Source organism: Salmo trutta, chromosome 37 (genome assembly GCF_901001165.1).
Source record: "Salmo trutta chromosome 37, fSalTru1.1, whole genome shotgun sequence".
In the NCBI taxonomy this organism is placed as follows: Eukaryota; Metazoa; Chordata; class Actinopteri; order Salmoniformes; family Salmonidae; genus Salmo; species Salmo trutta.
Window position 1 is genome coordinate 24,342,115 of NC_042993.1, and position 27,098 is coordinate 24,369,212.

At 42.0% G+C, this 27,098-nt stretch overlaps 2 protein-coding genes across 3 annotated transcripts; one reads left to right on the forward strand and one right to left on the reverse strand.

The window, feature by feature from the left end:
* Window positions 1-220: 220 nt before the first annotated feature.
* Window positions 221-11,211, forward strand: si:dkey-256h2.1 (uncharacterized). The gene is made up of 12 exons (XM_029737390.1): window positions 221-903; window positions 1,019-1,158; window positions 1,410-1,585; window positions 1,777-1,937; window positions 2,233-2,373; window positions 2,541-2,662; window positions 3,274-3,442; window positions 5,078-5,223; window positions 6,798-6,922; window positions 7,119-7,245; window positions 7,905-8,038; window positions 10,535-11,211. Exons 1-12 carry the CDS (start codon window positions 419-421, stop codon window positions 10,658-10,660), a joined length of 2,052 nt encoding a protein of 683 aa, XP_029593250.1. The 5' UTR covers window positions 221-418; the 3' UTR covers window positions 10,661-11,211.
* An 18-nt stretch (window positions 11,212-11,229) lies between these two features.
* Window positions 11,230-26,330, reverse strand: col28a1b (collagen, type XXVIII, alpha 1b). Of its 2 annotated transcripts, none has more exons than XM_029737389.1 (36): window positions 25,995-26,330; window positions 25,441-25,571; window positions 20,989-21,557; window positions 20,255-20,275; window positions 20,104-20,163; window positions 19,879-19,932; window positions 19,733-19,777; window positions 19,565-19,591; window positions 19,427-19,471; window positions 19,287-19,331; window positions 18,342-18,395; window positions 17,694-17,762; window positions 17,535-17,603; window positions 17,257-17,325; window positions 17,024-17,092; window positions 16,808-16,876; window positions 16,612-16,680; window positions 16,407-16,475; window positions 16,252-16,323; window positions 16,064-16,114; window positions 15,905-15,976; window positions 15,751-15,819; window positions 15,556-15,624; window positions 15,380-15,448; window positions 15,208-15,276; window positions 15,040-15,108; window positions 14,821-14,889; window positions 14,637-14,705; window positions 14,381-14,461; window positions 14,261-14,296; window positions 14,138-14,174; window positions 13,828-14,048; window positions 13,259-13,592; window positions 12,893-13,077; window positions 12,181-12,454; window positions 11,230-12,052 (listed from the first exon to the last, which is right to left on the reverse strand). In XM_029737389.1, the coding sequence occupies exons 2-36, from the start codon at window positions 25,562-25,564 to the stop codon at window positions 11,880-11,882; spliced, it is 3,546 nt and encodes a 1,181-aa protein (XP_029593249.1). In that variant the 5' UTR covers window positions 25,565-25,571; window positions 25,995-26,330; the 3' UTR covers window positions 11,230-11,879. The 2 variants fall into 2 exon arrangements, with proteins under 2 accessions (XP_029593249.1, XP_029593248.1); XM_029737388.1 differs by having other exon boundaries at window positions 16,064-16,132.
* Between the last annotated feature and the right edge of the window lie 768 nt (window positions 26,331-27,098).

Consider the following 27,098-nt stretch of genomic DNA (forward strand, 5'->3'; position numbering starts at 1 on the left):
TATGGCTCAATAAAAAGAAAGAGTGTGATGTGTCAGAGTGAGCAAGAAAGCAGGTGTGTGTGTGTGAGAGAGAGAGAGAGAGAGAGAGAGAGAGAGAGAGAGAGAGAGAGAGCGTGTACAGTGAAATCATTGAAACAAGCATAAGCACTCATACAGTAATAATCCTTGCGTCTGTAAGACTTTTTAGCATTTATGGGCCACCGTACAAGTGCACGCGCCCACTTCATACATCCCTTGGAATAAACAAGGAAGTACTCGTTCCTTTACCATCTGTCAACTCCTGGTTCAATGCTGTCAGTTTAATTTTTAATTTTTTAAATACATATTTTGCATTTACACAGCAATGACCCAAGATACTGCTGTGTGCAAATTGATTTAGAAAATTATCGACATACCGCCACCGTTGTGGAAGGAACATATGGCTTGGTTATCATCAACTTTGGTGCTGTGCTGCTTAACAGTAACGTTAGGCCTAGATGTAATTCAAATTGATGCAACAGCGAAAATGAGAGGGATGAAGTCAACTCATAATTTAGACTACGACGAGCGTGCATTCTCACCATCTACATTTGCGCATAGTACCACCAACTTCAAATCCAAAATAACTCTTCAACAAGTCACGGTATTGGAGCCAGGTAACACCGCTCCAGCTTTCAAAGTGGTAACCCTTGATGGAGAATTCGTTTACCCGCCACTTGCAGGGTTGAAAGGGCCATTGATAATTCATGCTTTTACCAACAAGTCTGCCTTTTTGGAGTGCCTGTGGAACTCCGAGTCGTCATTAACCGACTTGGTCCAGAACCTACCTGAGAGCACCCAAGTCCTCTTCGTGTCTCTTGATGACAGCTCTGTCAACGATGCCTTATGGATGAGAGATCAAGTCCTTCGTGTAGCATCGCATAGGTAGCATTACAAAAGAGCAACACAAATGTTTACTGTTGCTTGTTAATATAGAGGAGACAGGTCATTGAACTGAACTGACATATTACAACTTTCCCTTCGTGTTTCTGTTCAACAGAAAGACAGAGGTTTTGTCCAGATTGCACTTCTCCCCTGTTCCTGTATTTTGCTTGGGGAACTGGATTCCCAGTGTGCTGTACTCTTGGGGTTGTTCCGGACACAACTGTGGCCTTTCTCAGGCAGTTTTTACCTCTACAGGTAGGGAATACTCTCTATGCACTGTAGGACTGCTGCACTCATCACAGCACCAGTGGAAGTTTCATTGTCCCTTGCATTTAGATCCCAACTGTTTGTGGTCCATTTAACTTTTGTGTTTGACTATTATTATTCCATCCTGGATGAACATATTATAGTTCTCAGTTATTTAATGACAGATGGGCCATGTATTTATTATTTTCTATGTCCATCTTCTGGAAGTGATGTATTTATTGACATTTTATTACATACAGGGTGGAATATGCCGGTGATTGTCAAGAGACTTGATGCGCGATACGATTGGCTGATGGGCTCCTGGAGCCAGATGAAACACCAGTTGATTGATGCAGGCGATGGATGTGAGCCCGCCCCCTCTGCTGCAGGTGCTGTTGCCTGGGTTTCCGAGGGCAACTGCTCCTTTTTCACGAAGGTCAGTTATGAGACAGAGAGAGGGATAGGTGGAGAGATGTGTGGAAACATTTAACTGCCATTTTCCAGGTTTAACAGAAGTTGTTATACAGTTGCCCATAGAGTTTGAGGTTGTGTAAACACTCACAGACTTTCCATGTGCTTGAACTCGACATGAAGGAACACATTGACATTGTTTGTTTCCGTCCCCAGGTGAAGAACATGGCCAAGTCCAACGCCACAGGTGTCCTTGTCCATGCACGTCCTGGAAACCCGATCCAGGATATGAACTGTGTGGGAGACGAATGTTCTACGCCACTAGGCATACCTGCTGCCATGGTACATTGCGAGCCCTCTGTAGCCCAGGCCCTTAGGTAACTAACACTGACTGACTCATACAGTGTTAGGTCAAGTTGCTTTCCTCACTTAACTCACTTAGAAGCCATGCTTCCGCTAAGGATAATTGTGTTCTCTCAGTAGTCTTAGAAGGATTAGTCATGGAAATGATCTATCGACCCCTGACCTGATGAGATATGCGTGCAATGGTCAACAGAACGTACTGTGTATGTTATTTTACACTTGTTGATGGTCAAATTCTCAACCATTAATGAATATTGGACCAAATAAAGTGAATAAATGGATGTTTATATTCTGTTCTATGTTTTGTAGATATGGGCACATGGTGAACGTGTCCTTTCAGAGTACCCCCTCTCCAAACTTCTTCATTGGCATTGACCAGCAGGGGGCACTGTCTGAGATGGGCTGGTTCCTCTACCCCTCCTTCAAGTTTATCAACTGGCAGGCCCAGTGGTAAGCAGTAAGCACACTATGGATTCCCCCAGTTTATTACAGTATACTGAGGACATCAGGAATTCATATGTCAGTATACTGAAGACATCAGGAATTCATATGTCAGGACTATGTGAAGAAAGATAAATATTTTAATCTATCTGGTAACTGTAACCGTTCCCTCTTAGGTTTGATTTCTATGAGGGGCTTCAGACTAGACTCCGTGACCCAGCCTGGGTGGTCCCTGTGTTTGAGAAGGTCCAGATGCAAGGACAGAGTGGAGCAGTAGCTACTGTGAACCTGCCTTCTGGTAAAGAGACCTCATTGTATCTCCACCAGGCCATTTACACCTACACTGAGTGTACAAAACATTAGGAACACCTGCTCTTTCCATGACATACCAGGTGAATCCAGGTGAAAGCTATGATTCCTTATTGATGTCATTTGTTAAATCCACTTCAATCAGTCATTGAGACGGTGAATGGGCAAGACAAAATATGTAAGTGCCTTTGAACGGGGTATGGTAGGTGCCAAGCACACCGGTTTGAGTGTGTCAAGAACTGCAACGCTGCTGGGTTTTTCACGCTCAACATTTTCCTGTGTTTATCAAAATGGTCCACCACCCAAAGGACATCCAGCCAACTTGACACAACTATGGGAAACATTGTAGTCAACATGAGACAGAACCCCTGTGGAACGCTTTCGATACTTTGTAGTCCATGCCCCAACGAATTGAGCCTGTTCTGATGGCAAAAGGGGTGCAACTCAATATTAGGAAGGTGTTCTTAATGTCTTGTACACTAAGCATTTATGGTCGAGCCATACACTAAGTTGACAATAAATGCATCGGCTTTGAATATAATTTGATAGGTATTTAAAGGGGATCGGAATATTGACTTTTCCATTTCACTGTGTCGGTAGACATGTTGGATTTTGACATGCTGGAGTTGGACGCGTCTCTATCCTGTCCCAGCCAGAGGGATGACTCCTGCGCCCACTGGGACCACACTGTGCAGCTGTTTGTGTGCTGTGACCATTTCAGTCCCTACTGCAACATGGAGATGGGGCGCTGGATAACAGCCTTCCGCAGGTATAGTCTGTGCATTTGTTGTCACTTGACATAGATACCATGTGACATGAGTCCCCAAAATGCATTTTGACATTTGTTAAGATCACTCAAGAAGGACAAAGCTGTTCCACTTCCATTGATGCAGACGTTTTTTTTTAATCTCCATATCAAATCATTTATGGGTAACAATGAAGTATCTTACTGTGATTGTTTTCAATTAAAATGGTCAAAAGGAAACCCAAATAGCTTCTTATCAAGAGCATTTCTCAAAAAATTATTTTGCTAGGAGTGGTCTAAGTGAGGGGTCTAATGGGAGGAGCCTAATGGGAGGGAACCTGTAACCTGGAAACTAGCGGTTATTGTCAGAGAGGTTTAGAACTCTTTATTGGTCAATTAACTTACACCGCCTGGCGATGTCACCAGGCAGGCCAAAACTCTTATCATAATTTTACAGTATTATTACAACTTCATAGTGTGGAAATATACAGTGGCAAGAAAAAGAATGTGAACCCTTTGGAAATACCTGGATTTCTGCATTGGTCATACAATTTGATCTGATCTTCATCTAGGTCACAACAATAGACAAACACAGTCTGCTTAAACTAAAAACACACAAACAATTGAACATGTTCATGTCTTTATTGAAAACATAGTGTAAACCTTCACAGTGCAGGGTGGGAAAAGTATGTGAACCCTTGGATTTAATAACTGGTTGACCCTCCTTTGGCAGCAATAACCTCAACCAAACATTTTCTGTAGTTGCGGATCAGACCTGCACAACGGTCAGGAGGAATTTTGGACCATTCCTCTTTACAAAACTGTTTCAGTTCAGCAATATAAATTCATTATGCCCAATCTATGGATTTCACATGACTGGGCAGGGGTGCAGCCATGGGTGGGCCTGGGACCCACCCACTTGGGAGCCAGGCCCACCCACTGGAGAGCCAGACCCAGCCAATCCGAATGAGTTTTCCCCCACAAAAGGGCTTAATTACAGACATAAATACTCCTCAGTTTCATCAGCTGTCTGGGTGGCTGGTCTCAGATGATCCCGCAAGTGAAGAAGCAGGATGTTGAGGTCCTGGGCTGGCGTGGTTACACATGGTCTGCGGTTGTAAGGCTGGTTGGACGTACTGCCAAATTCTCTAAAACGAAGTTGGATTGCGGCTTATGGTAAAGAAATTAACCTTCAATTCTCTGGCAACAGCTCTGGTGGACATTCCTGCAGTCAGCATGCCAATTGCCTGCTTTCTCAAAACTTGAGACGTCTGTGGCGTTGTGTGACTAAACTGCACATTTTAGTGGCCTTTTATTGTCCCCAGCACCAGGTTTCTTGATATGTCACACCTGTCAGATGGATGGATTATCTAGGCAAAGGAGAAATGTAAACAAATTTGTGAACAAAATTTTCGAGAAATACATTTTTGTGCATATAGAAAAATTCTGGGATCTTTTTATTTGAGCTCATGAAACATGGGACCAACACTGTTACGTTTATATTTTTGTTTAGTATATATAAAACAGAGAAATCCCATTTTTGACTCCACTTGGCCTTTTACCTCTGTGCCTATGGCCTTTACCACTTCAAAGCGATTCCCTTTGGCTAAAGAAACGCTCCTGCAAATTATTTTAATAATGTTAATATTCCTTCCCCAGAGGCATTGGGCGCTGGCTCACTGATGTTTCTCCTCTGGTGCCTCTGTTGAACAATGGGAGATGTACCTTCACCATGAAGACTGTGCCTTGGGCCATGCCCTGGGTGGTGTCTCTGAGTCTGAGATTCAGCCACACAAATCACTCAAGTAAGTTATAATGCCTACATAACACGGTCACAGGTGTTAGACCGCTGCGCCACTCGAGAGTCCTAAGGCACTGCATCTCAGTGCTAGAGGCATCACTACAGACCCTGGTTTGATTCCAGGCTGTATCACAACCGGCTGTGATTGGGAGTCCCATAGGGCGGCGAACAATTGGCCCAGCATCGTCTTTGTTAGGGTTTGGCCGGGGTAGGCTGTCATTGTAAATAAGAATTTGTTCTTAACTGATTTGCCTAGTTAAATAAAAAAAATACAAATAGTAACACATACATAACACTGTCATAAGACATTCATTCATACTCTACACTTTTTAATTAGCATTTTACTGTTCATTGTGTATCAGAATTCTTCTCTAAAATATATGTACCGTAAATTCCGGACTATAAGCCGCAACTTTTTTCCCACGCTTTGAGCCTCGCGGCTTAAACAATGACGCGGCTAATATATGGATTTTTCCCGCTTTGATTTTTTTTTCTCCAAAAAAACACATTCTGTGACGTGCTCAGTTTTTTGCCGGCATGAAGCTTTCATTAGACCAATGAAATTGCCAAACGGGTTAAGGTCAAACAACTTTTTTGTTTACTGTTTAGATTAAATCAAGCGCTCTCAAACTTCCCATCATTCTGATTACGGTAGTCATTTTGTCACCCTCATCATGGCAAAGACACGGAAAAATGCAAATGATGCAGCTTTCAAGTTGAAGGCGATTGATCTGGCTGTTGGAAAAAGAAATAGAGCTGCTGCACGGGAGCTTGGTCTTAATGAGTCAATAAGACGTTGGAAACAGCAGCGTGAGGAACTGACTCAGTGCAAAAAGACAACTAAAGCTTACTGCAAATATTTTAGTTTTTGTTACAAGCCGTGTTTCGTTAAAGCCTATTTATTTTTGTTACAAGCCGTGTTTCGTTAAAGCCTGTGTAAAGTTCATTTGTTTCAATGTACCGGTAGGCACCTGCGGCATATAGACATGTGCGGCTTATTTATGTTCAAAATAATATTTATTTTTTAATTCAGTGGGTGCGGCTTATATTCAGGTGCGCTTAATAGTCCGGAAATTACGGTATATTTTTTACAGTATAAAAAAAATGCTAAGTGATGGTTAGGCAATAGGACTGACTCTTTCGCTTAAAAAAACCAACATTAAATAGGTTTCCAATAGGTGGGTATGCCATCCTGTTGTGTACAGTTCTACTAGTGACAAAGCAATGGACAGAAATCACTCTTCTTGAGCAATTTAGACCATTTCATCCCTCTTTCATCATGTGTAAGAAAAGATGTGCACTTCCATCCTAAGCAAAGTGGAGTGTCAGAAAATAACAGGATCTTTGCAAATTGTTGCTGGAACGTTGTCCTGGCAAAGGACAACCCCCCCTATGAGTCTCGGTCACGACAGTAGTCATGGAAAAAAGTACTCCAGTATCAGCTTTTTCTCACTGCACAAATGCAATACCGTCTAAAGACAGTATCATTACAGTATCATGCTGTATTCTTATATGGTAATAAGTAACAGGATGAACTCTTCAAACAGATGTTAGAACTAGATTTTGCTCTTGTTACAGCCAATCACTCAGACAAGCTTTACCCCTTTAAGCTGATGTCATTGTACAGTGGAGGCACCTTTGACAAGGAATACAACAAGAGATACCAACCAATCAAATTCACTGTCCCAGCCTCAACAAAAAAGGTATAATGCAGAATTTATATTACTTCTGTTTACATTTACTCATAATAAATGGTAATTGTCATATACGGCATGTTCTTACATTTTTTAATATGCCTTTGTTTTAGTTAGTGCTTTGGCCATAATGTGGGTAAAAAGCTGCTTTACAAATAAAGTTATTATTGTAATCAGTCAATTTATGTACCATATTGTGTCTTAGGTGGAGTTGTATGCCGTAATCACAGGCCACGGGAGCGACGAGAACGGTTGTGGCGAGTTCTGCGTGACGTCACACCACTTCCTCGTCAACGGAGCATACAATAACACCCGTATTTTTGACTCGGCAGGTGAGAAATGACTAACGTTAGAGTTTGGTCATGCAGATTCATATATCTTCCCATAGTCTGGGACAAAGTTACATTAGCATGAGGTTGTATTCCTCTGAGGGCAATTAAATTGAACCGCGGGACAATTTCTTTTCTAATTGGATGGACTGGGGGGGTGTAACATTATTGTTTTTACACCGTAAGTAAGCCCAAATAGATATTGTCTTTCACAATACCATAATCATTTAATACCTTGATTACATTGAGACACGGTCACATAGGTCTCTTTATGTATTCGTGGGAATACTTGAACAGATTTCCTAAATCAAAGGAATTAACTAAATTCCTGGAAATATTTATTTTTTGCCCAAGAACAAAACTTAGAATTTGTACAAAAATTATTAGTAAAAATTTATTTTGGGGGCCAAATGAAATCCCTTTCAGCTGAATTTGGCCTGCAAGCTGCTTGTTGCTGACCCCTGTCCTAGGGCATTTGCCTGCTTGTTTCCCTATTCTTGTTTGAGTGAGTCAGGTGTGGGTCTTTTGTCATGCATTCCGTTCCAAATGAATGTAGACACTACCACATCAATGTATTATACTGCATTTACCGTGTTTTTAATGCAGCGTTCTTTAACGATCCCATTGTCCTGACTGTTTCCTGGTGTTGTTTTAATCTCCAGGTTCAGCCCTGGGGTGTGCCATGCGGGTGGGAGAGGGGGCGGTGCCCAACGAGCATGGCACCTGGCTGTACGGCCGTGGAGGCTGGTGTGATGGGCTACAGGTCAACCCCTGGAGGTTTGACATCACCACACAGGTATAGAACTATCACCAGACCGCGTCATGAATAGTTGCCCTTGCGGTTCGTCATCAGAAACCTCTTTGTTTAGCTAGCGGTGGATACGACCGCATGCAACTTCAAATGCAGCTCATGGAAGTTAACAAACACGTAATCGGATGGTTATCGTCTGCAACATCACAGATGTCATCAGAGGATTGATTAAATCACAAATAGAGCTCGTTAAAGCCGGAAGAATAATGTAATTGTTGAACATAGCTATAGCCATCAGTCTTGCATGTTTTCATGGTCATCACTCAGTCACTGTTAAGTTTGTCTGGGTCCTGACTAGAGGTCGACCGATTATGATTTTAACGGCGATACCGTTTATTGGAGGACCAAAAAAAGCCCATACCGATTAATCGGACGTTTTTTATATATTTGTAATAATGACAATTACAACAATACTGAATGAACACTTTTATTTTAACTTAATATAATACATCAATAAAATCAATTTAGTCTCAAATAAATAATGAAACATGTTCAATTTGGTTTAAATAATGCAAAAACAAAGTGTTGGAGACTAAAGTAAAAGTGCAATATTTGCTCAGAACATGAGAACATATGAAAGCTGGTGGTTCCTTATAACGTGAGTCTTCAATATTCCCAGGTAAGAAGTTTTAGGTTGTAGTTATAGGAATTATAGGACTATTTCTCTCTATGCCATTTGTATTTCATATACATTTGACTATTGGATGTTCTAATAGGTACTTTAGTATTGCCAGTGTAATCTCGGGAGTTGATAGGCTTGAAGTCATAAACAGCGCAATGCTTGAAGCACAGCGAAGAGCTGCTGGCAAATGCAGGAAAGTGATGTTTGATTGAATTCTTACGAGCCTGCTGCTGCCTACCACCGCTCAGTCAGACTGCTCTATCGAATATCAAATCATAAACTTAATTATAATATAATAACACACAGAAATACGAGCCTTAGGTCATTAATATGGTCAAATCCAGAAACTATCATTTCGAAAACAAAATGTTTATTCTTTCAGTGAAATATGGAACCGTTCCGTATTTTATCTAACGTGTGGCATCCATAAGTCTAAATATTGCTGTTACATTGCACAACCTTCAATGTTATGTCATAATTATGTACAATTCTGGCAACTTAATTATGGTCTTTGTTAGGAAGAAATGGTCTTCACACAGTTTGCAATGAGCCAGGCGGCCCAAACTGCTGCATATACCCGGACTCTGCTTGCACAGAACGCAAGAGAAGTGACACAATTTCCCTAATTAAAATAAATTCATGTTAGCAGGCAATATTAACTAAATATGCAGGTTTAAAAATATATACTTGTGTATTGATTTTAAGAAAGGAATTGATGTTTATTGTTAGGTACACATTGGTGCAAAGACGGTGCTTTTTTCGCGAATGCGCTTGTTAAATCATCACTCGTTTGGCGAAGTAGGCTGTGATTCGATGATAAATTAACAGGCACCGCATCGATTATATGCAACGCAGGACAAGCTAGATAAACTAGTAATATCATCAACCATGTGTAGTTTGATTGTTTTTTTATAAGATAAATGTAATGCTAGCTAGCAACTTACCTTGGCTCCTTGCTGCACTTGCGAAACAGGTAGTCATCCTGCCACGCAGTCTCCTCGTGGAGTGCAATGTAAGTGTCCAAAAATGCCGATTACCGATTTATGAAAACTTTAAATTGGCCCTAATTAATCGGACATTCTGATTAATCAGTTGACCTCTAGTCCTGATTTTAGCCTTGGCTATCCTGCTACAGATCTTTTTGGTGTGGGGATGTGTGCGCATCGCTCGAACGTGACGATTGCTTGTAAACGAAAAATGGCTTTATACGTCCTTTCCATAGAAATAGAATTTATCATTAATCTATCTAATTTAATCATTCTATTTCTATGGTTCTTTCATCCTCACCTCATACTGGAATGATATTGAACTATGAAATGGTGATGTAACAATGTACAATGTTGCCACCTTCAAATTCATACTAAAGAGGCATTCCTTTACCATGTAAACAAGACCATAACACATAGTCTTTGTAAATTTGCAAGCCTTTTTTGGTGTTTTAGTTACTATTTCTGACATTGAAAGAGATGAGCAAAACTGTTGTCTTGAATCATCTTCTATCACATAAACTGCAGGGTTTTTGGTGGAAAGGTTAAGCATTCAAATTATATATTTTTTTGCTACAGTAGGCATTTGTGTCCATTAGTTTGCAGTGGAGCGCCCTTCATGAAACTAGCCTATTAGATGAGTACAGCACTTGATCACTCATGAGTCCTTGGAAAGGCACACATGACCCTCTCTTTCCAAAGCTTCAGTTACATTTTATTCATTTGATACACACACATCATGTTCATGACCACTTCATTTAATTACCACAGGCTTCATTTGTAATCCATAGATATTACAGTATTGGGGCTGTTTGATTTATTATAGTGTTTCTCCTGAGGCCTTGAATTGTTATTTCTTGTTGTCTTTCTCAGCTGGACATGAGTGGGATTGAAGCCAATACTCTGCTCTACTTTGGCCTTTACAGTGGACAGGACCCCAATCCGTCTCACGACCCTGGCTACATAGTCATGTTTTCTTATCTGGTGTTCTACAAGTAGTCTCCCTGACAACCAGGTTGTCTTGAATGTGAATTGTAATGACTGTGATTGATGCAAATGAAAACCAATCATGATAAAATCTTTATTTTCTTATCAGACTGGATCTTCTTTATCAGACTGCCACTTTTATCCAGTAATATTGTAGCCTATTCTATGTTTGGGTGTGTCACCAACTTGCACTGTTTTCCCACTCAAGACTTTTCACTCAAGTTCGATACAAAGAAGACGTCATCTTGAATAGCTAATTTTGCTCTTCAGAAAAGTTGAAGAAGGAGCTATTGTTATCTTGCTACTTAACCTGGTCAATTATGTGTAATTACACAAACTTCGCTTTTAGTGTCAAACTTAAACTTTCAGGTGATGACAAGACACTTTTCCTGACGCAAGATCAACCACTTTCTGATCCTTCAATTATTCAAGTATCTCTTTTTGAACGGTTTACTTGTAAAGGTTGGAGGAGCGGGGGTTGGTTACATTTGCAAACCACAGACACGAATGCATTAAACAGTGTAATATTTCTTAAAATGTGAAAATATATCTGGATGTTCAAATTAACAACATTCTCTTTGTTCATTTAATTAACTTTAATGAAGGTGTGCAGTGTTATAAACAATAATATCCAGCAGTCAGTTTTCATACAAATGAGTTACTTATAGAAAAGTTAATCAGGGATATTGGTTAGTGTTAAGACGTTCTGCCATGTTTGTAACATTACTATTTAGTGTTCAACAGTGTTATTGGAACTCAATACGCTTCGCACTGCCCTTATTACTCCATCTTGAACATGAATAAATGGAATGGTTCCCTCACTGTATACTTCTTTCAAAAGCCCGAAGTCTCATTCACTTACAGTTAGCTCCAAGAAATGAGGGAGCTTATGTTAAACCAAAGACACACATATACAGAGTTATGTAAATAGCTTATTGCCCCTGAGGGGATTCATTCAATGTAATTCAAGTGAAATTGAAATGGTGCCATGTTACCACCAACAGTTCCAAGACGAGGGAATACGAATCCAAAATAATTGTGATTGAACATTTGGTCCTAAAATTACCTAGTCCACTCTTCAAGTTTTCTATCCCCATGTCAAAGTATTGGTGAAGAGATAAGGCACTGATATTGAAATTGACCCACCTTTGACCCAAATATATCATCTGTCTCATCAATACAATCAAGTAGATTTGTAAGCGTTCAAAACAAGTCAACAAACGTGTGATTGTTAGAACTTCACACAGGTTTTTTTGCAGCTCTTCTCCGACTCAAACTGGTTTTGGTTTCCCTGACAGCCTCCGAACCAGAACTGGGCACAGGCGTTAGCCGTACTGTCATAGTACCACTTCACAACATAATCCCTGCAAGGCCCGGGGTCCAGAATCTGTCCACAGCTCTCATCTGGGAAAAGGGAAGAGAAATGGAGGACATTGATTTTACTTGTACTGTAGAAAATGAGGAAATATCAGCAAGGTGCTACACAGTAGTTTGAGCTCTGGAAAAGCGCTATAGCCAACCAATCAAATGACCTGGTATTAAAGCATCCTGGGGTAGAGGTGGAGAGGTTGAGGGGAGCCTGGGTAGCTTTACTACGGGAATGGGCATCTGGGTGGGGGCCTGGGGGCCCGTCATGACCACACCGTGGGTGGGGTTCTTCACCTCTGACGGAAGAAGGAACTCTGGTAGGCGCTTGAAGGGTTCCCTGTCAAAGGATGGGACCCTGTAGGTCTCTGAGTTATCTCGGTCCCCGGTCTGGGGGCCCTGTGGGATAAAGACTCTGTCTGACTCTCCTGGTGAACCTGGCTGTGTAAACGAGGGTAAAGGAATGGTTAAATGGATATATGTATTCTGTACATCTGCTATAGTATGTGATTGTACCTGCATAGGCTTGAACCTGAGTTATTGTCTATAATATGTGATTGCAATCAAAATCTTGACACAAAGGTCCATGTATGAACGCATGCAAATGAACATGTGCACGTACACACACTCAATTCATGGCTGATTTAGCAGAAATACAATTTTGGCCCAAGTTCAGACACTATCCTTATGTGGGGCCTTTTTAGCAATCTTTTGGTTATGGTGAGTTCTCTCCTAATTTTTTTCACAATATTATATTTTACAATGACATGATATATTGTACTGCAAAGCTTAGTGAGCTCAGTAAAACTCAGTACATGTGCAGCCCTATTCTGATCATGACAGAACCATTATGTAAAGTGGAAGTGTTGTCATTCTCACCACCATCTGTGTTTTCTTGAAGTCTCCATTGAAAGTGGGCGTGTCGGTATCAGTCCTCTCTGGGGTTTCCCTGACAATCCCAGCTTGTCCAGGGGTTCCGGGGGAGTATCTGGAGCTGGGGATGGAGCTGAACTGGGCCCCGCCATCACTCTCACAGATCCGACTCAACAGCTTGCTCTCAAGGGCTGGACGATCCAAGACAAGACATTATATTATTGGGACTAGGCAATAAGACACAGCTATGTAAAACGTACAGATATTTAGGACTTAACTCTTCAGATATAACTGTGGCTTTACAAGATGTTCCTTACAAGGAACATAAACTTCAGTAAGGATGGACATCAGTGAAAGGTACTTCCTGCTTACCAGGAAGTGTCCTGAAGTCATCAATCAGGTAGACGTGTTCCCTGTCTGGGTCAGAGGCCATGAGGTGGAGCTCTTTCTTAAACTCCTCGTACAGCGGATCACTCTGGTTCACCACCCCGATGACAAACATCTCAATGTTACTGCCATTGGCCTCTTTCACCGCCTCCTCCAGCCTCACAGTGTCCCTCTCGTCCGCCTGTCCATCTGTGATCACTATGGCCACTTTCCTCACACCGGGCCTGGCCGCCCGGAACACCTGGTTGGCCTGATGGATGGCGCTGCCCGTAAAGGTGCCTTCGCCCAGGTAGGTCATAGTGCGGACCGCCTTCTTCACCTGGTGGTGATAAATATTTATAACATCTCTGATGTAGCCTGGTCCCAGATCTGTTTGTGATGACCGTAGGAGTTGGCAAGACAGCACAAACAGATCTGGAACCAGGCTACTGTACTAGAGAGTCAGATTTTTCATTTGAACGCTTGAGAGAAAATCACCTTGCATTGAACATTTATGTCATATGAATTGAATGTTATCATTACAGAGGCCTCAATAATAAACAGATAGTCTTGACCTGGTCCCGGCTGGCCTGCTGGTGCAGACTGACCACCACCATGTTGATGTGGCTGTAGAGGACTACCCCGACGTGAGTGGTCTCCCGGCTCACGGAGGCGCGGTCAACCAGAGCGTTCACAAAGTCCTTGACCACGTTGAAGTTGTCGGGGCCAACGCTCTCTGAGCTGTCAATCACAAAGACCATCTCCAGTGGGCTCTCACGGCACTTCACCCCACAACCTGGGGAAAGAGAAAGATTCATTGAAAGTCTCTGCAAACAGCCATTACAGGTATGGTATTGTACCTGATGTGTGAATTACCACACTAACCACATATAGATCTGACCAGTTTGATGACCTCCTCTCTCTGTAAAAGATGGTAAAACACTTTAGTGCCTAGTCATAGTAATACTACAGTACGGAGGTACAGTGTACAATACAGACTATACTTACTGTTAGGCCAGGTTCCCCTTTTTCTCCCAGTCTGCCCTGTAATTCAGGAGGTCACTCAATAACAAATATATACATCTGATAATGTCCATGCCTTTTCCAGATTTATAGTAAGATTAGTACCAAAGGTCCAGCAGCTCCTCTCTCTCCAGTCTCTCCCCTGTCCCCCTTTCTGCCTCGTTCACCCACGAACCCCCTGTTTCCCTGTAGGAACGGCAAAACTGCAGAACTTTTCTAGAACTTGGAAAGCATTAAAACTTTGTGAAGTTCAAGACCATTTATGAGACTTGATTCGGTTCTGGGTCCCGAGATTATAGATTGGATAACATCTATGTATTTATTAAGCTACATTTTATGTTGTTTGTGTGGAGGTTCTTACCTTATCCCCTTGAATACCCTGTCCTGGGGGCCCCCTGGGGCCCGTGATCCCCTGGAATCCTGACTCCCCCTATCAGACAAAATCAATTCAGCAATTTGACCTTTTTGAAACACAGCACTAGTATACTGTGTGCCTGGCTGTACTATGACCTAACATGGCATACTAAATGGTCCTTTAACTGTACCTTTGGTCCTTGAATGCCCTCTCCAGGCAGTCCCTGGGGACCCTGTGCTCCAATCTGACCGGCTGACCCCTGCAGAGAGAATCATGTCATCTTGATGCTACGCCAGTCATATGGTTCCTATCAATCTTTCTCAATCCTGTGTACTCCAATCATGATGGCTCATTTCGCCTCCTACACATTGATAAAATAATTATTATTGATCTGAATAGGATTCATGACCTTGGGACCCATTAGCCCGACTCCTGGTGCTCCAGCTGGTCCTGTGGGGCCTGGAGTTCCCCGGTCTCCCTGAACAGAAAGATCCTCAGGTTAAAAACTCACATATAGATCACAAAACAAACACATTAAGTTGCCCCTATAATTATATCATTATACCGGAAAACTCACCTTAGGACCAGGTAAACCTTTTCCTTCTGGTCCAGTCTCACCTGTCAGTCCTGGTATTCCAGGGGGGCCCTAATAAACATGACAGAACATCCATTCATACAGTATTCAAACTGAATAGTCAGCATAGATCAATGAATATGATCATAATACTAGAGAAAATGGGGATAGTTACTGGAGTTCCAGGGAGGCCTTCCCCTTCAAGCCCAGTTGGACCAATGGGTCCTGGTAGCCCTCTCTCACCCTAAAAAGTGAGAGTGGTTTCACACCAATGGTCTTATGTGGTTCATTGGACATTTGAGAAATACTTGCATCTCCCAAATCAAACAGAAAGAAGCTGAATCAAATGACCTTCGGTCCAGTGATTCCTATTCCTGGTTCACCAACATGTCCGGGTGGGCCTACTGCACCAGGGTCCCCCTGGACACAAAACAACCCAACATAAAACAGAACACTGACATCAGCCTTAAGATATGGTAACACTTTAATATCCTAATAAAGTAGTAACCAACAGTGTTGTCAATGTTCCTTCTCACCAGAACATACCTTGATACCGGGTAATCCCCGCCCAGGTGGTCCATTTGTACCTGCTCGTCCAGCACTTCCGGGTTCACCCTGAAACAGGAAACATTTTATAACAGCAGAACCAACCATGCTTTGGGTCAGTAGTGTTGAGCATGACTGCTGTGAATGTGCTTACCTTGGCCCCCATTGGCCCCACAGGCCCTACTGCCCCTAGCTGGCCCCTGGAGCCCCGCTCCCCTCGGTCCCCCTGAGAGAATAGTCACAGCTTGATTTCAAACACTCTTCCATACATCCTTTGAAATAGTGAAAATGCTTTAAGATAACTGATTTGTACCTTTTCTCCAGGGACACCTTTTCCGGGTGCCCCATCAGGTCCTCTGGGCCCCTGTAACCCAATGTCACCCTGATACCATGTGAAATAAATACACAATACTGTAAACAATAAACACTGTCAGTTGACAGACTGGCATTAATGTACTGTCCTAGTGATAATGACATTGCATCACAGCACACTGTGCCCACCTTCTGTCCTATATCTCCATCCTCTCCAGAGAGGCCCGGAATACCAGGTAACCCATCCGATCCTGGGTCTCCCTAGAGGAGAATTTACAAATCTCTATTAACACAGTTTTACTTGATCTGGTTTAAATACTGTCTTACTGAACCATCAGACTTACTTTAGGTCCTGGCTCCCCGACACCTCTCTCCCCTGGGATTCCAGGCTCACCTGAGAAGCCTTGGCTTCCCTGTAGAACAAACAGTATATGTGACATCATATTTACTAAATGAATTTACTGTACGTTTGCGTCTTGCGTTCAGATCGAAGACTTTCGTTTTTGCCTGAAATTAGACTCCCTTTGATCATGTGACATTCAACCTTACCTTTTGGCCCATAAGTCCCACACCTGGATTCCCTCTGGGGCCTGGAGGGCCAACTGGCCCTTGGTTCCCCTGAAAAGAAGGGGACATTAGAAGAAAAGGAATATGAGTATAAGTATCTGTGAATATACAGTATGTTTGAGAATAGACAAATTGACATTATACAAAAGGATCTGACTGCAGTTTAATCAGAATGTACCTTTTCTCCTTGAATTCCTGCCCCTGGCATTCCCACCGGTCCTTGTGATCCAAGCTGTCCAGGATTTCCCTGAGAGAAACATAAGACCTCTCGTCAAATGTCATTTCACTGAAGGAATATGGGATCATTCTCAATAGACCATTGATCATTTATCCTCATACGGACCAACATAAGACCTCAACATAGTAATGTCCAATAGTCTTAAACTTGCTTTACCTTATCACCTTTGACCCCAACACCAGTGAGACCACGCTCACCTCTGGGGCCCTCGTAGCCTCGATCCCCCTGAAAAAATAGATACTTGAGTCGACAATGATATTTAAAAAATGTACATATTAATGGCCCATTGTACTTACACCAGACTTCATTCTGACTTAAGGATGTGTACAGTTACACCTAACAGTATACATGAAACAGGATAATGCTCGGACACTCAAATATTTGCCCACCTTTGGGCCAGGGAGCCCCTCCCCAACAGCTCCCTGGTTACCCTGTGCTCCAGCGAGTCCTGGGGGTCCCTGAAATAAACAAACAGTCTCGTCATTTTTGACCCTCAAACAGTTTCAAAATTTACTGGCCAGTAAATGGCAACATTTAGTTTTGTTTTTAGATTACCATTGTCAAATCTGATCATATGAATCAGAGGTAGAAGGATATGGTCATGTATAACGTTCCCATAGCGATCACTGTTTAGGTATCCAAAGCTGGCATCAACAGTAATACTTACTGGCTGTCCTGGCTCTCCAATTCCAATGGGACCAGGGGTTCCTGGTCTTCCCTGAATTCCTTTGGCCCCCTGAGAACAATGACACATTTCAACATTTATGTTATTTACATAAACTGTAAATGTATAGCATAATCTCTGTAATGGTTATTATTAGGTTACCTTTGGACCTGGGAACCCAATGCCAATGTCACCTGCTGGTCCAGATGCACCGGTGGGTCCTTGGTCCCCCTGTGTTAGAGGTGTACGATCACAGTGTGAATTTGTCAAAACGCCTACTAGTTGAAACCCACACCGCCAACAAGTTAGTCATAAAACACTTCTATTCCAAGTTCATACTGTAAGAGAAAACCCTTCCCCAGTGCTTCTCCACAGAGGAACTCGATCCATTCCAACAGAATCTACCAAGATGGAAAACGGCAATAAAATGCAGACAAAGGATCTTCATGGGATTCAATAACACATCTCAGTCACTTGTTCCTGCTATACTTTATGTTCTTGATTACGTCAGAACTTTAAACCCTAAATAGCTAAATGGCTCTAAATCACTTGATTCCAAGGCCTTCCTTGTTTGAGAGGTCTGGTCAATGTGTGAGAGAAAGTGAAGGATCAGTATTTAAATAGACATGTACAGAAAGGTCAACTCAGCTCTCATGGCTTCTCTGGCTAAGCAACACACTTTGACAATAGAGATGCTGTGTGAAAATGTGTTTCCATGTAGGAAAGTGTCATACAGCAGCACCCATGAATGCAATTGGCTGATTTTCTAGCACCCCATGAAAGTCATTGGCTGAGAATCAGCGTGCCTACTTTAGGTCCTGTTTGGCCCTCCGGACCCTGGTCCCCGGGTGGTCCGTTAACACCCTGTGGAAGAAACCAAAAAAATCTAGAAATTACCTTAGTGAATAAAAGCACAATGAAGTTGATTCATATAATGCACTGGTTCCATTGCAGTATCCTAACAGGTCCGTGTGAAATGGTTTTGAAATGGCGTCTACAACAGCCTTTTTTCTCACTGTACAGTATGTAGCTACTGTTTGTATAGTATTGATAGCCCAGAAAATCTAACTCATCCCTGATATCTGCCAAATCTATATTGTGAGGTGTATTTTACAATGTACCAGTTAGTAGTTAATTCTTACAATTGAACTAATGCAATACAAATGCACAGAACTATACAGAACAGAGCAGTAGTTTTGTTCCATTCTCAGGGCCTGGTGTCAAAACAACACAATGACTGATACCATGCCAGACGAGGGGCTGATAGTGAGAAGGAACAGTGCCACTGTACTGGCAACCCTGTCCTAGCAGCTAATCCTACGACACAAAGTCTGCTCCTGGAAAAGAATAATATCCTGCAAGCCTGGATTCACTGCTTTAGATACTCACATTAGCATCGGGATTAGGCGTAATCCAAAATTCACATTCCATAAGTGCATGGGTGGGAAAACGACAAACTCAACTTCCATTTTCCATGTTTGAGAATGAAAGGGAATAACGGATGTCTCTGACTGACTTATATGTAGTCTGTTCTCAATGTCTGTACTCATTTTCACCCCGTCATCAAACAACATCTCAGTGAAAAAAGTACTCAGCCCTTGCTCTAAAGTGCATCATTCATTGAGAATCAATTAACCTATTCCAGATGAACATACTGTATCATATGCAATCATGATTAAAACAAGGTCCTAAAAAGGTAGCGAAATATACCTGTTCATGTATTGAAGGAGTAAAAACAACAATGTTACATTATACCTGGTCTCCTCTGGGTCCCCGTGGGCCAGGAGGTCCTCCAGGGCCCTGTAAGATGACATCATGCTTCAGTTGGCACACATACTGTAGAATAGATCACAATATTGATTGAACCAAAATGGCACAGTAATCATTGTACTTACTTCATCTCCTTTTTCCCCAGGGGTGCCACAGTCTCCTATCTCCCCCTGAAATACAGCACAAGTTCAACCAATCATTTAGTTAAACACTTTTAGGCAAGACAGTTGTATTCTGAAATGTCTTGAAAGCAGATGTCCCACCTTGTCACCTTTATAACCAGGACTGCCCTGTAAAGTAAGAACAACAGTGTTCAACACCCAGTGCTGAATGTATCTCAGTCAACTATGGGAATATGGCGGTTAGATGGAAGTTAATTAGAATAGAATGCCTCAGAAAATAATTACAGAATAAAGAAATACATTGTATACCTCAAGACCGTCACTTCCTGGTCGGCCACTGACTCCAGGTTCTCCCTTGTAGAATTGAGACAGTGTTATAAATGTGAGATCAGGATTGTATGTGGAACACTTAAGGTCATTAAAATAGTGAAAATCACTATATTTTTACGACTTACCCTTGATCCTTTTGGACCAGATGGTCCTTCATATCCTGGATCTCCTTTTTTACCCTTGACGAAACACAATAACTTAGTATATGGAGTCACTGTTGAATGAGAGTATTCGGTATTTCTTATAATGTTTTTATTTTGTTTTTGTGTGGCGTGTCAGTCATACTGGGTTACTGCATAATCCTTACAGTAGACCTACATGTTCTGTTGAAAAACGTCTAGTGTACTCACTGGGTTTCCAGGAGGGCCTCTCTCCCCTCTTTCACACAAACACACTTTAGCCTGTGGACACTGATGCAATGAAAAGAATACAAAATCACTCTTATCACTCCACCTGCTACTTCCAGTGCCAATGTAGTGTTTATTGTTTTGAAGTACTTACCGCCTCAAGCGCTATTGCAGCCTGGATGGAAAAAATACAAGAAGATTGTGTGAGATTTTTACCTAGAAACAATTCCAACAGTACCACTATTGACTGAACATTGTATTGTACCTGAGCAGGCCTTACTGTACATGAACAATGGTACAGATGGTCAAGACATTGTTCTAAGGAAGAATAAAACAACAGAGGGGACAGAAGGCTAGATCACTTCCTGTCAGTTTTGCTTAATAAAGCTGTTCTCTTTTAAACCTCTGCTAATGATGAATATGAATTAGAAAAACAATGATGGATTTTTGGAAAATGTATAATTCATGCTACTGTCTGCCCATAGACAGGTCTTGACCTCATTTAGACTATAGACAAATCTCTGTGTTTATGGAAAATGCATATTCGGGGAAGAATTCCCCACACAGGAACAATTCTGCCATTGAGGTTTGAGCCCCCACTTAAGACACAGACATGATAACAAGACAAGTTTATCTGAGGAGCTCAGAACTGTTGGACAGGGATGTTGTGTGCCAACTAACTTAAGTTTCCCTCACTTTGTACCCTCACAAACCTCTGGAAAAAGCTGTGAAGTTCTCATACTCATATAGAAAAGACAGTGTGGAGGTACTATCATACCCATTTCACACTACAAACTAATGATCCCAAACCATACCGTGCTGGCCTGGTTCAGCATACCAATCATCTTCAACTTGAGTGTAGGGTGACTTTGATGACAGAACACTCACCAACTCTTTCAGTAACTTATCCTCTAGCTGGGGGTCAGTGAGACTGTGGACGAACTGCTGGGCCGGTGTGCTGGCGATAGCCCGGAGTTTGGCACTGTTCTGGCTCTGGCGGGCCAAGTCCGACAACCCTACGGCAAAGAGCTTCACGCCACTAGCCTTAGCATCCACCGCTGCTCCGATCACATCAGGGTTCCTCGGATGATCGGCACCGTCAGTCATGAGCACCTCCACCCTGACGCTGTCCTCCTTGGTCTCCTGGGTGAAGAGCTGCGTGGCGTTGGTGATGGCGTAGGTGGAGTAGGTGCCGTGGCCAATGTAGGCAATGGAGCTGACTCTGCTGTGGAACACATCCAGGTCCTGCCAGGCAGTGAAGCTGTGCTCTACAGACACGGAGCTACTGTACTGCAGAGCAGCCATCCGCAGCTTCAGGGTCCATCCAGACACCTGGAGCATGGTGAGACGAGTGCTGAAATGCAGAACAAAGGCCTTCTGCTTCTCGAACAGGAAGGTCTTGGCGCTCTCCGAACTGTCCAGAATGAAGGCCACCTCCATGGAGCATGTTGTCATGTCTGGGAGAGGGACACATTCATGTGTTTCACATGGAGATCGATTGGATAAACTTCAGGCCAATGTCAAAAGCAAATGAACATCTATACTGAACAAAAATATAAACGCAACATGCAACAATTTCAAATATTTTTGTTGAGTTACAGTTCATAAGGAAATTAGTCAATTAAAATAAATAAATTAGGCCCTAATCTATGGATTTCACACAGTGATGTAAAGTACTAAAGACTACTTTTAATTTTACTTCACTACATTCCTTAAGAAAATAATGTACTTTTTACTCCATACATTTTCTCTGACATCCAAAAGTATTATTACATTTTGAATGCTTAGCAGGACGGGAAAATGGTCCAATTCACGCACTTATCAAGACAACACATGGGCATCCCTTCTGCCTCTGATCTGGCAGACTCACTAAACACAAATGCATCTTTTGTAAATAATGTCTGAGTGTTGGAGTGTGCCCCTGGCTATACATACATTTTTAAAACAAGAAAATGGTGCTGCCAGCTTTGCTTAATAGAATGAATTTGACATAATTTACACTTTTAATTTTGATACTTAAGTATATATTAGCAATTACATTTACTTTTGATACTTAAGAATATTTAGAACCAAATACTTTTAGACTTTTACTCAAGTAGTATTTTACTGGGTGACTTTTACTTTTACTTGAGTAACTTTCTATTAAGGTATCTATACTTTTACAAGTATGACAATTGGGTACTTTTTTCACCACTGATTTCACACGACTGGGCAGGGGCGCAGTCATGGGTGGGCCTGGGGGGGGCCCACCCATAGGCCCACCCACCTGGGGGGGCCCACCCATAGGCCCACCCACTTGGGAGCCAGGCCAACCCATTGGGGAGCCAGGCCCAGCCAATCAGAATTATTTTTTCTGTACAAAAGGCTTTATTACAGCACAAGGTGCACCTGTGTAATGATCATGCCGTTTAATCAGCTTTTTGATATGCCACACCTGTCAGGTGGAGGGATTTTCTTGGCAAAGGAGAAATTCTCACTAATCAGGATGCAAACAAATTTGTGCACAGAATTTGAAAGAAATACGCCTTTTGTGCATATTGAAAATGTCTGGGATATTTTATTTCACTTCATGAAACGACCAGCCGCCTCCAACATAGTTTTAGAAATTTGGCAGTACGTCCGTTTTTTGGCAGCATTGTAAACAGAGTGCCACATGGGTGGTGATGGGGTTATGGCATGGGCAGGCATAAGCTACGGACAACGAACACAAATGATTTTATTGATGGAAATTTGAATGCACAGAGATACCGTGACAAGATCCTGAGGCCCATTGTCGTGCCATTCATCCGCCGCCATCACCTCATATTTCAGCATGATAATGCACGGCCCTATATTGCAAGGATCTGTACACAATTCCTGGAAGGTGAAAATGTCCCAGTTCTTCCATGGCCTGCATACTCACCAGACATGTCACCCATTGAGCATGTTTGGGATGCTCTGGATTGACGTGTACAATAGCGTGTTCCAGTTCCCGCCAATATCCAACAACTTCGCACAGACATTGAAGAGGAGTGGGACAACATTCCACAGGCCACAGTCAACAGCCTGATCAGCTCTATGTGGAGGAAATGTGCTGCATGAGGCAAATGGTGGTCACACTCGATACTGACTGGTTTTCCGATCCACGCCCCTACTTTTTTTTAAAACATATTTTAGGTATATGTGACCAACAGATGCATATCTGTATTCCCAGTCATGTGCAATCCATAGATTAGGGCCTAATAATGTTTTTTCAATTGACTGATTTCCTTATCTTTGAAATTGTTGCATGTTGTGTTTATATTTTTGTTCAGTGCATTCGGAAATAATTCAGACCCCTTGACTTTTTCCGCATTTTGTTACGTCACAGCCTTAATATAAAATGGATTTTAAAAATATATATTTTCATCAATCTACACACAATACCCCATAATAACAAAGCAAAAACAGAAAAAAATTATTTACATAAGTATTCAGGCCCTTTGCTATGAGAATCGAAATTGAGCTCAGGTGCATCCTGTTACCATTGATCATCCTTGAGATGTTTCTTCAATTTGATTGGAGTCCACCTGTTGTAAATTCAATTGATTGGACATGATTTGGATAGGCACACACCTGTCTATTTAAGGTCCTACAGTTGACAGTGCATGTCAGAGCAAAAACCAAGCCATGAGGTACAAGGAATTGTCCATAGCGCTCCGAGACAGGATTGTGTCGAGGCACAAATCTGGGGAAGGGTACCTAAACATTTCTGCAGCATTGAAGGTCCCCAAGAACACAGTGGCCACCATGACTCTTAAATGAAAGAAGTTTGGAACCACCAAGACTCTTCCTAGAGTTGGCGCCCGGTCAAACTGAGCAATCGGGGGAGAACGGCCTTGGTCAGGGAGGTGACCAAGAACCCGATGGTCACTCTGACAGAGCTCCAGAGTTCCTCTGTGGAGATGGGAGAACCTTCCAGAAGGACAACCATCTCTGCAGCATTCCACCAATCAGGCCTTTATGGCTTAGAGGCCAGATGGAAGCCACTCCTCAGTAAAAGGCACATGACATGCCACTTGGGAGTTTGCCAAAAGGCACCTAAAGACTCTCAGACCATGAGAAACAAGATGATCTGGTCAAATGAAACCAAGATTGAACTCTATGGCCTGAATGCCAAGTGTCACGTCTGAAGGAAACCTGGCACCATCCCTACAGTGAAGCATGGTGGAGGTAGCATCATGCTGTGGGGATGTTTTTCAGCGGTAGGGACTGAAAAACTACTCAGGATCGGGGGAAAGATGAACAGAGCAAAGTACAGAGAGATCCTTGATGAAAACCTGCTCCAGAGCGCTCAGGACCTGACTGGGGCGAAGGTTCACCTTCCAACAGGACAACAACCCTAAGCACACAGCCAAGACAATGCAGGAGTGGCTTCGGGGCAAGTCTCTGAAAATCCTTGAGTGGCCCTGCCAGAGCCTGGACTTGAACCCGATCGAACATCTCTGGAGAGACCTGAAAAGAGCTGTGCAGCAACGCTCCACATCCAACCTGACAGAGCTTAAGAGGATCTGCAGAGAAGAATGGGAGAAACTCCCCAAATACTGGTGTGCCAAGCTTGTAGCATCAGACCCAAGAAGACTCAAGGCTGTAATCGTTGCCAACGGTGCTTCAACAAAGTACTGAGTAAAGGGTCTGAATAATTATGTAAATGTAATATTTCAGTTTATTTTTTTATACATTTGCAAAAAAATCTAAAAACCTGTTTTTGCTTTGTCATTATGGGGTATTGTGTGTAGATTGATTAGGGGGAAAAAAACAATTAAAACTATTTTTTGAATAATGCTTTAACAAACAACATTTGGAAAAAGCCAAGGGGTCTGAATACTTTCCGAATGCACTGTACATCTACTTAGAATAAATCACGGTTACAATGATTTAGACATTGATAAATTAAAATGTTCCTGTTGGCTGAGAAAGTTATTTGACTTCTCCAGGAGATTTTACAAAAGACAGAAACACCTTAAAGAGCAACTGAACGTAATAAGCAACTTTTCCTTTTGAAAACGGCCTGTGTGGCATCGATATGAGAAACATGTATTCAAGTGTAATAAGGATCATTTTCGACATAAAGTCAGTCCAAAACGAAGATTTGCGAGATAATTAGGAAAAAGACGGTATGTCACGGAACGAAGGTTAACTGTTATTTTCAGTCGCATATCCTAATGAGGAGAATTGAAACCGAGGCTAAATCAGGAAGTTCAGCCCCCCCTTTTACATGCACGGGGTATTTTAGATGTAATGTAGCCATATAGATAAAAAAATAATAATGGACAAGCCACAGTGACTGACCATCATCACTAACATGTGGACTTCATTTACCATTTCCTCCATCTCTGAGGACACTGTACTTTCCTTTTCTTCTTCTCTGGCCTATGGCCTCGTGAAGTGCCAACAGTAGAAGGAACAGAGCCACTCCTTTCCTCATGTTGTCCTTTCTCAACATTCACACCCTATACATAAAGAAAAAAACATGTCTTATTCAAGTGTGGCATCATTCTATATGGCAGGTGTGGATGCGATCTCCTCCTCACTCACGACCATTGTTGATTCTCACCCCAATTGTTGGTGCACAGAATCAATGTACAGTACATGGGACATCTGCAGAGTCACTGTATCAACTATGGGCTGAAGCTGGCAACATAAATGTACTTTATGAATTTCTGTAATGTTGTCAAATATTTATACAGAGCACTAAAAAAATGAAATGTTCAACTAAAACAACATGCCACATAATTTATGCTAATTTGTTTTGCCTAGAAAACAAAGTCATCATAGTAATCTATTTTCCATCTTTTAATTTCCACAATACAAAATAATTGGCCCACTACTCAAAAAGTCATTTGATTTGAAAATGTACATTTTTATCCTCTTACCTTTGTTATCATTTAAATACAGCCGCCGGTTTAGGTATAGTCATCTGGAGTGGTTTAGGAAGCAGCATCTCGTCCTGATCACCAGTTAGGACTAGTCCACGACGTGAAGTGCGATGTCGCATAGGGATGGACAGCGCTCGGTTCCTCTGCAAGAATGTGTTGATTGTTGTGCGCTACATGTCACTATGTATTCTCTTCATGTATCTTTATGAAATTTCAGCTTTACAGACTCACAGATACTGAATAAATTGTAGTCAGTCATAGGACGTGTATGTGACCAATACAATTTCATTTAGTAGCGCGCGTAATATTGTAGCTCTGGGCAGTACACACGACTGTCATTCCTTATAACGTATTATGCTTAATTAAGCATTATAGAGGTGTAAAAAACTGAGGATACAAAGTTAAAACACGTTGTGGTTTCTTTAAACATTTCACTTTCCCCACAGTCTACGTTTGAATCCCGTTATTTGCTATTTAGAACTGTTTGTAACCTTTCTGCATGGTGATTGTTTGGATTGTTGTACATAAAAGTCCCAACTGATACATGTTATGACGATTTTCCTCTTCTCCACTTGCACGCCTGCTAACTTGAAAAACAGGCATGATGTTTTTTATTTCAATATAGAACCAGAACACAGGCTCCCTCGCATGTTCAAGAATAAGTTAACGCCCACGTGGAATGAGACGTAATTTGACTTACAGTGGGATAAGGCCAACCTGCCAGTACTATGGTCAACTTGGGCTAATTTATGTCCCAATTTATGTTCTGCAGGTTTGATAAAACAAATGTATAATTTAGTGAAAAATAAGAAGGGTGAATTTGAATTTCTCCAACTTTTCTGCGGACCCCCGGGGGTCTGGGGACCCCAGTTTGAAAACCCTTGATCATCTAACAGATGTAAAAGCCTATTAAACATGCATATCTACTATTACAATATAATACAAATGTAGTCGTATCCCAATATCATACATCTTTGTTTGTAGCGCCATCTTTAGGAATTGACAGTGTCGTGTTCCCCAAAATTCTAACAGGTTTGTGCGTAACAGGACCTCTCGAATAGCAATATGCTTTTTCCGGGGAAATATTTTGGTGTAACATAA

Bases quoted from the DNA above. Each gene is read 5' to 3' on its own strand.
- si:dkey-256h2.1 (XM_029737390.1), top strand. From the start codon at position 419: ATGGCTTGGTTATCATCAACTTTGGTGCTGTGCTGCTTAACAGTAACG. The intron at 3,443-5,077 runs GTATAGTCTGTG...TTCCTTCCCCAG, and splicing joins TGGATAACAGCCTTCCGCAG to AGGCATTGGGCGCTGGCTCA. The intron at 8,039-10,534 runs GTATAGAACTAT...TGTCTTTCTCAG, and splicing joins GGTTTGACATCACCACACAG to CTGGACATGAGTGGGATTGA.
- col28a1b (XM_029737388.1), bottom strand. From the start codon at position 25,564: ATGTTGAGAAAGGACAACATGAGGAAAGGAGTGGCTCTGTTCCTTCTA. The intron at 16,476-16,611 runs GTAAGGTTGAAT...TTTGTTCTACAG, and splicing joins TGGGACTTATGGGCCAAAAG to GGAAGCCAAGGCTTCTCAGG. The intron at 14,706-14,820 runs GTACAGTTAAAG...TTTGTCTGATAG, and splicing joins AGGGCATTCAAGGACCAAAG to GGGGAGTCAGGATTCCAGGG.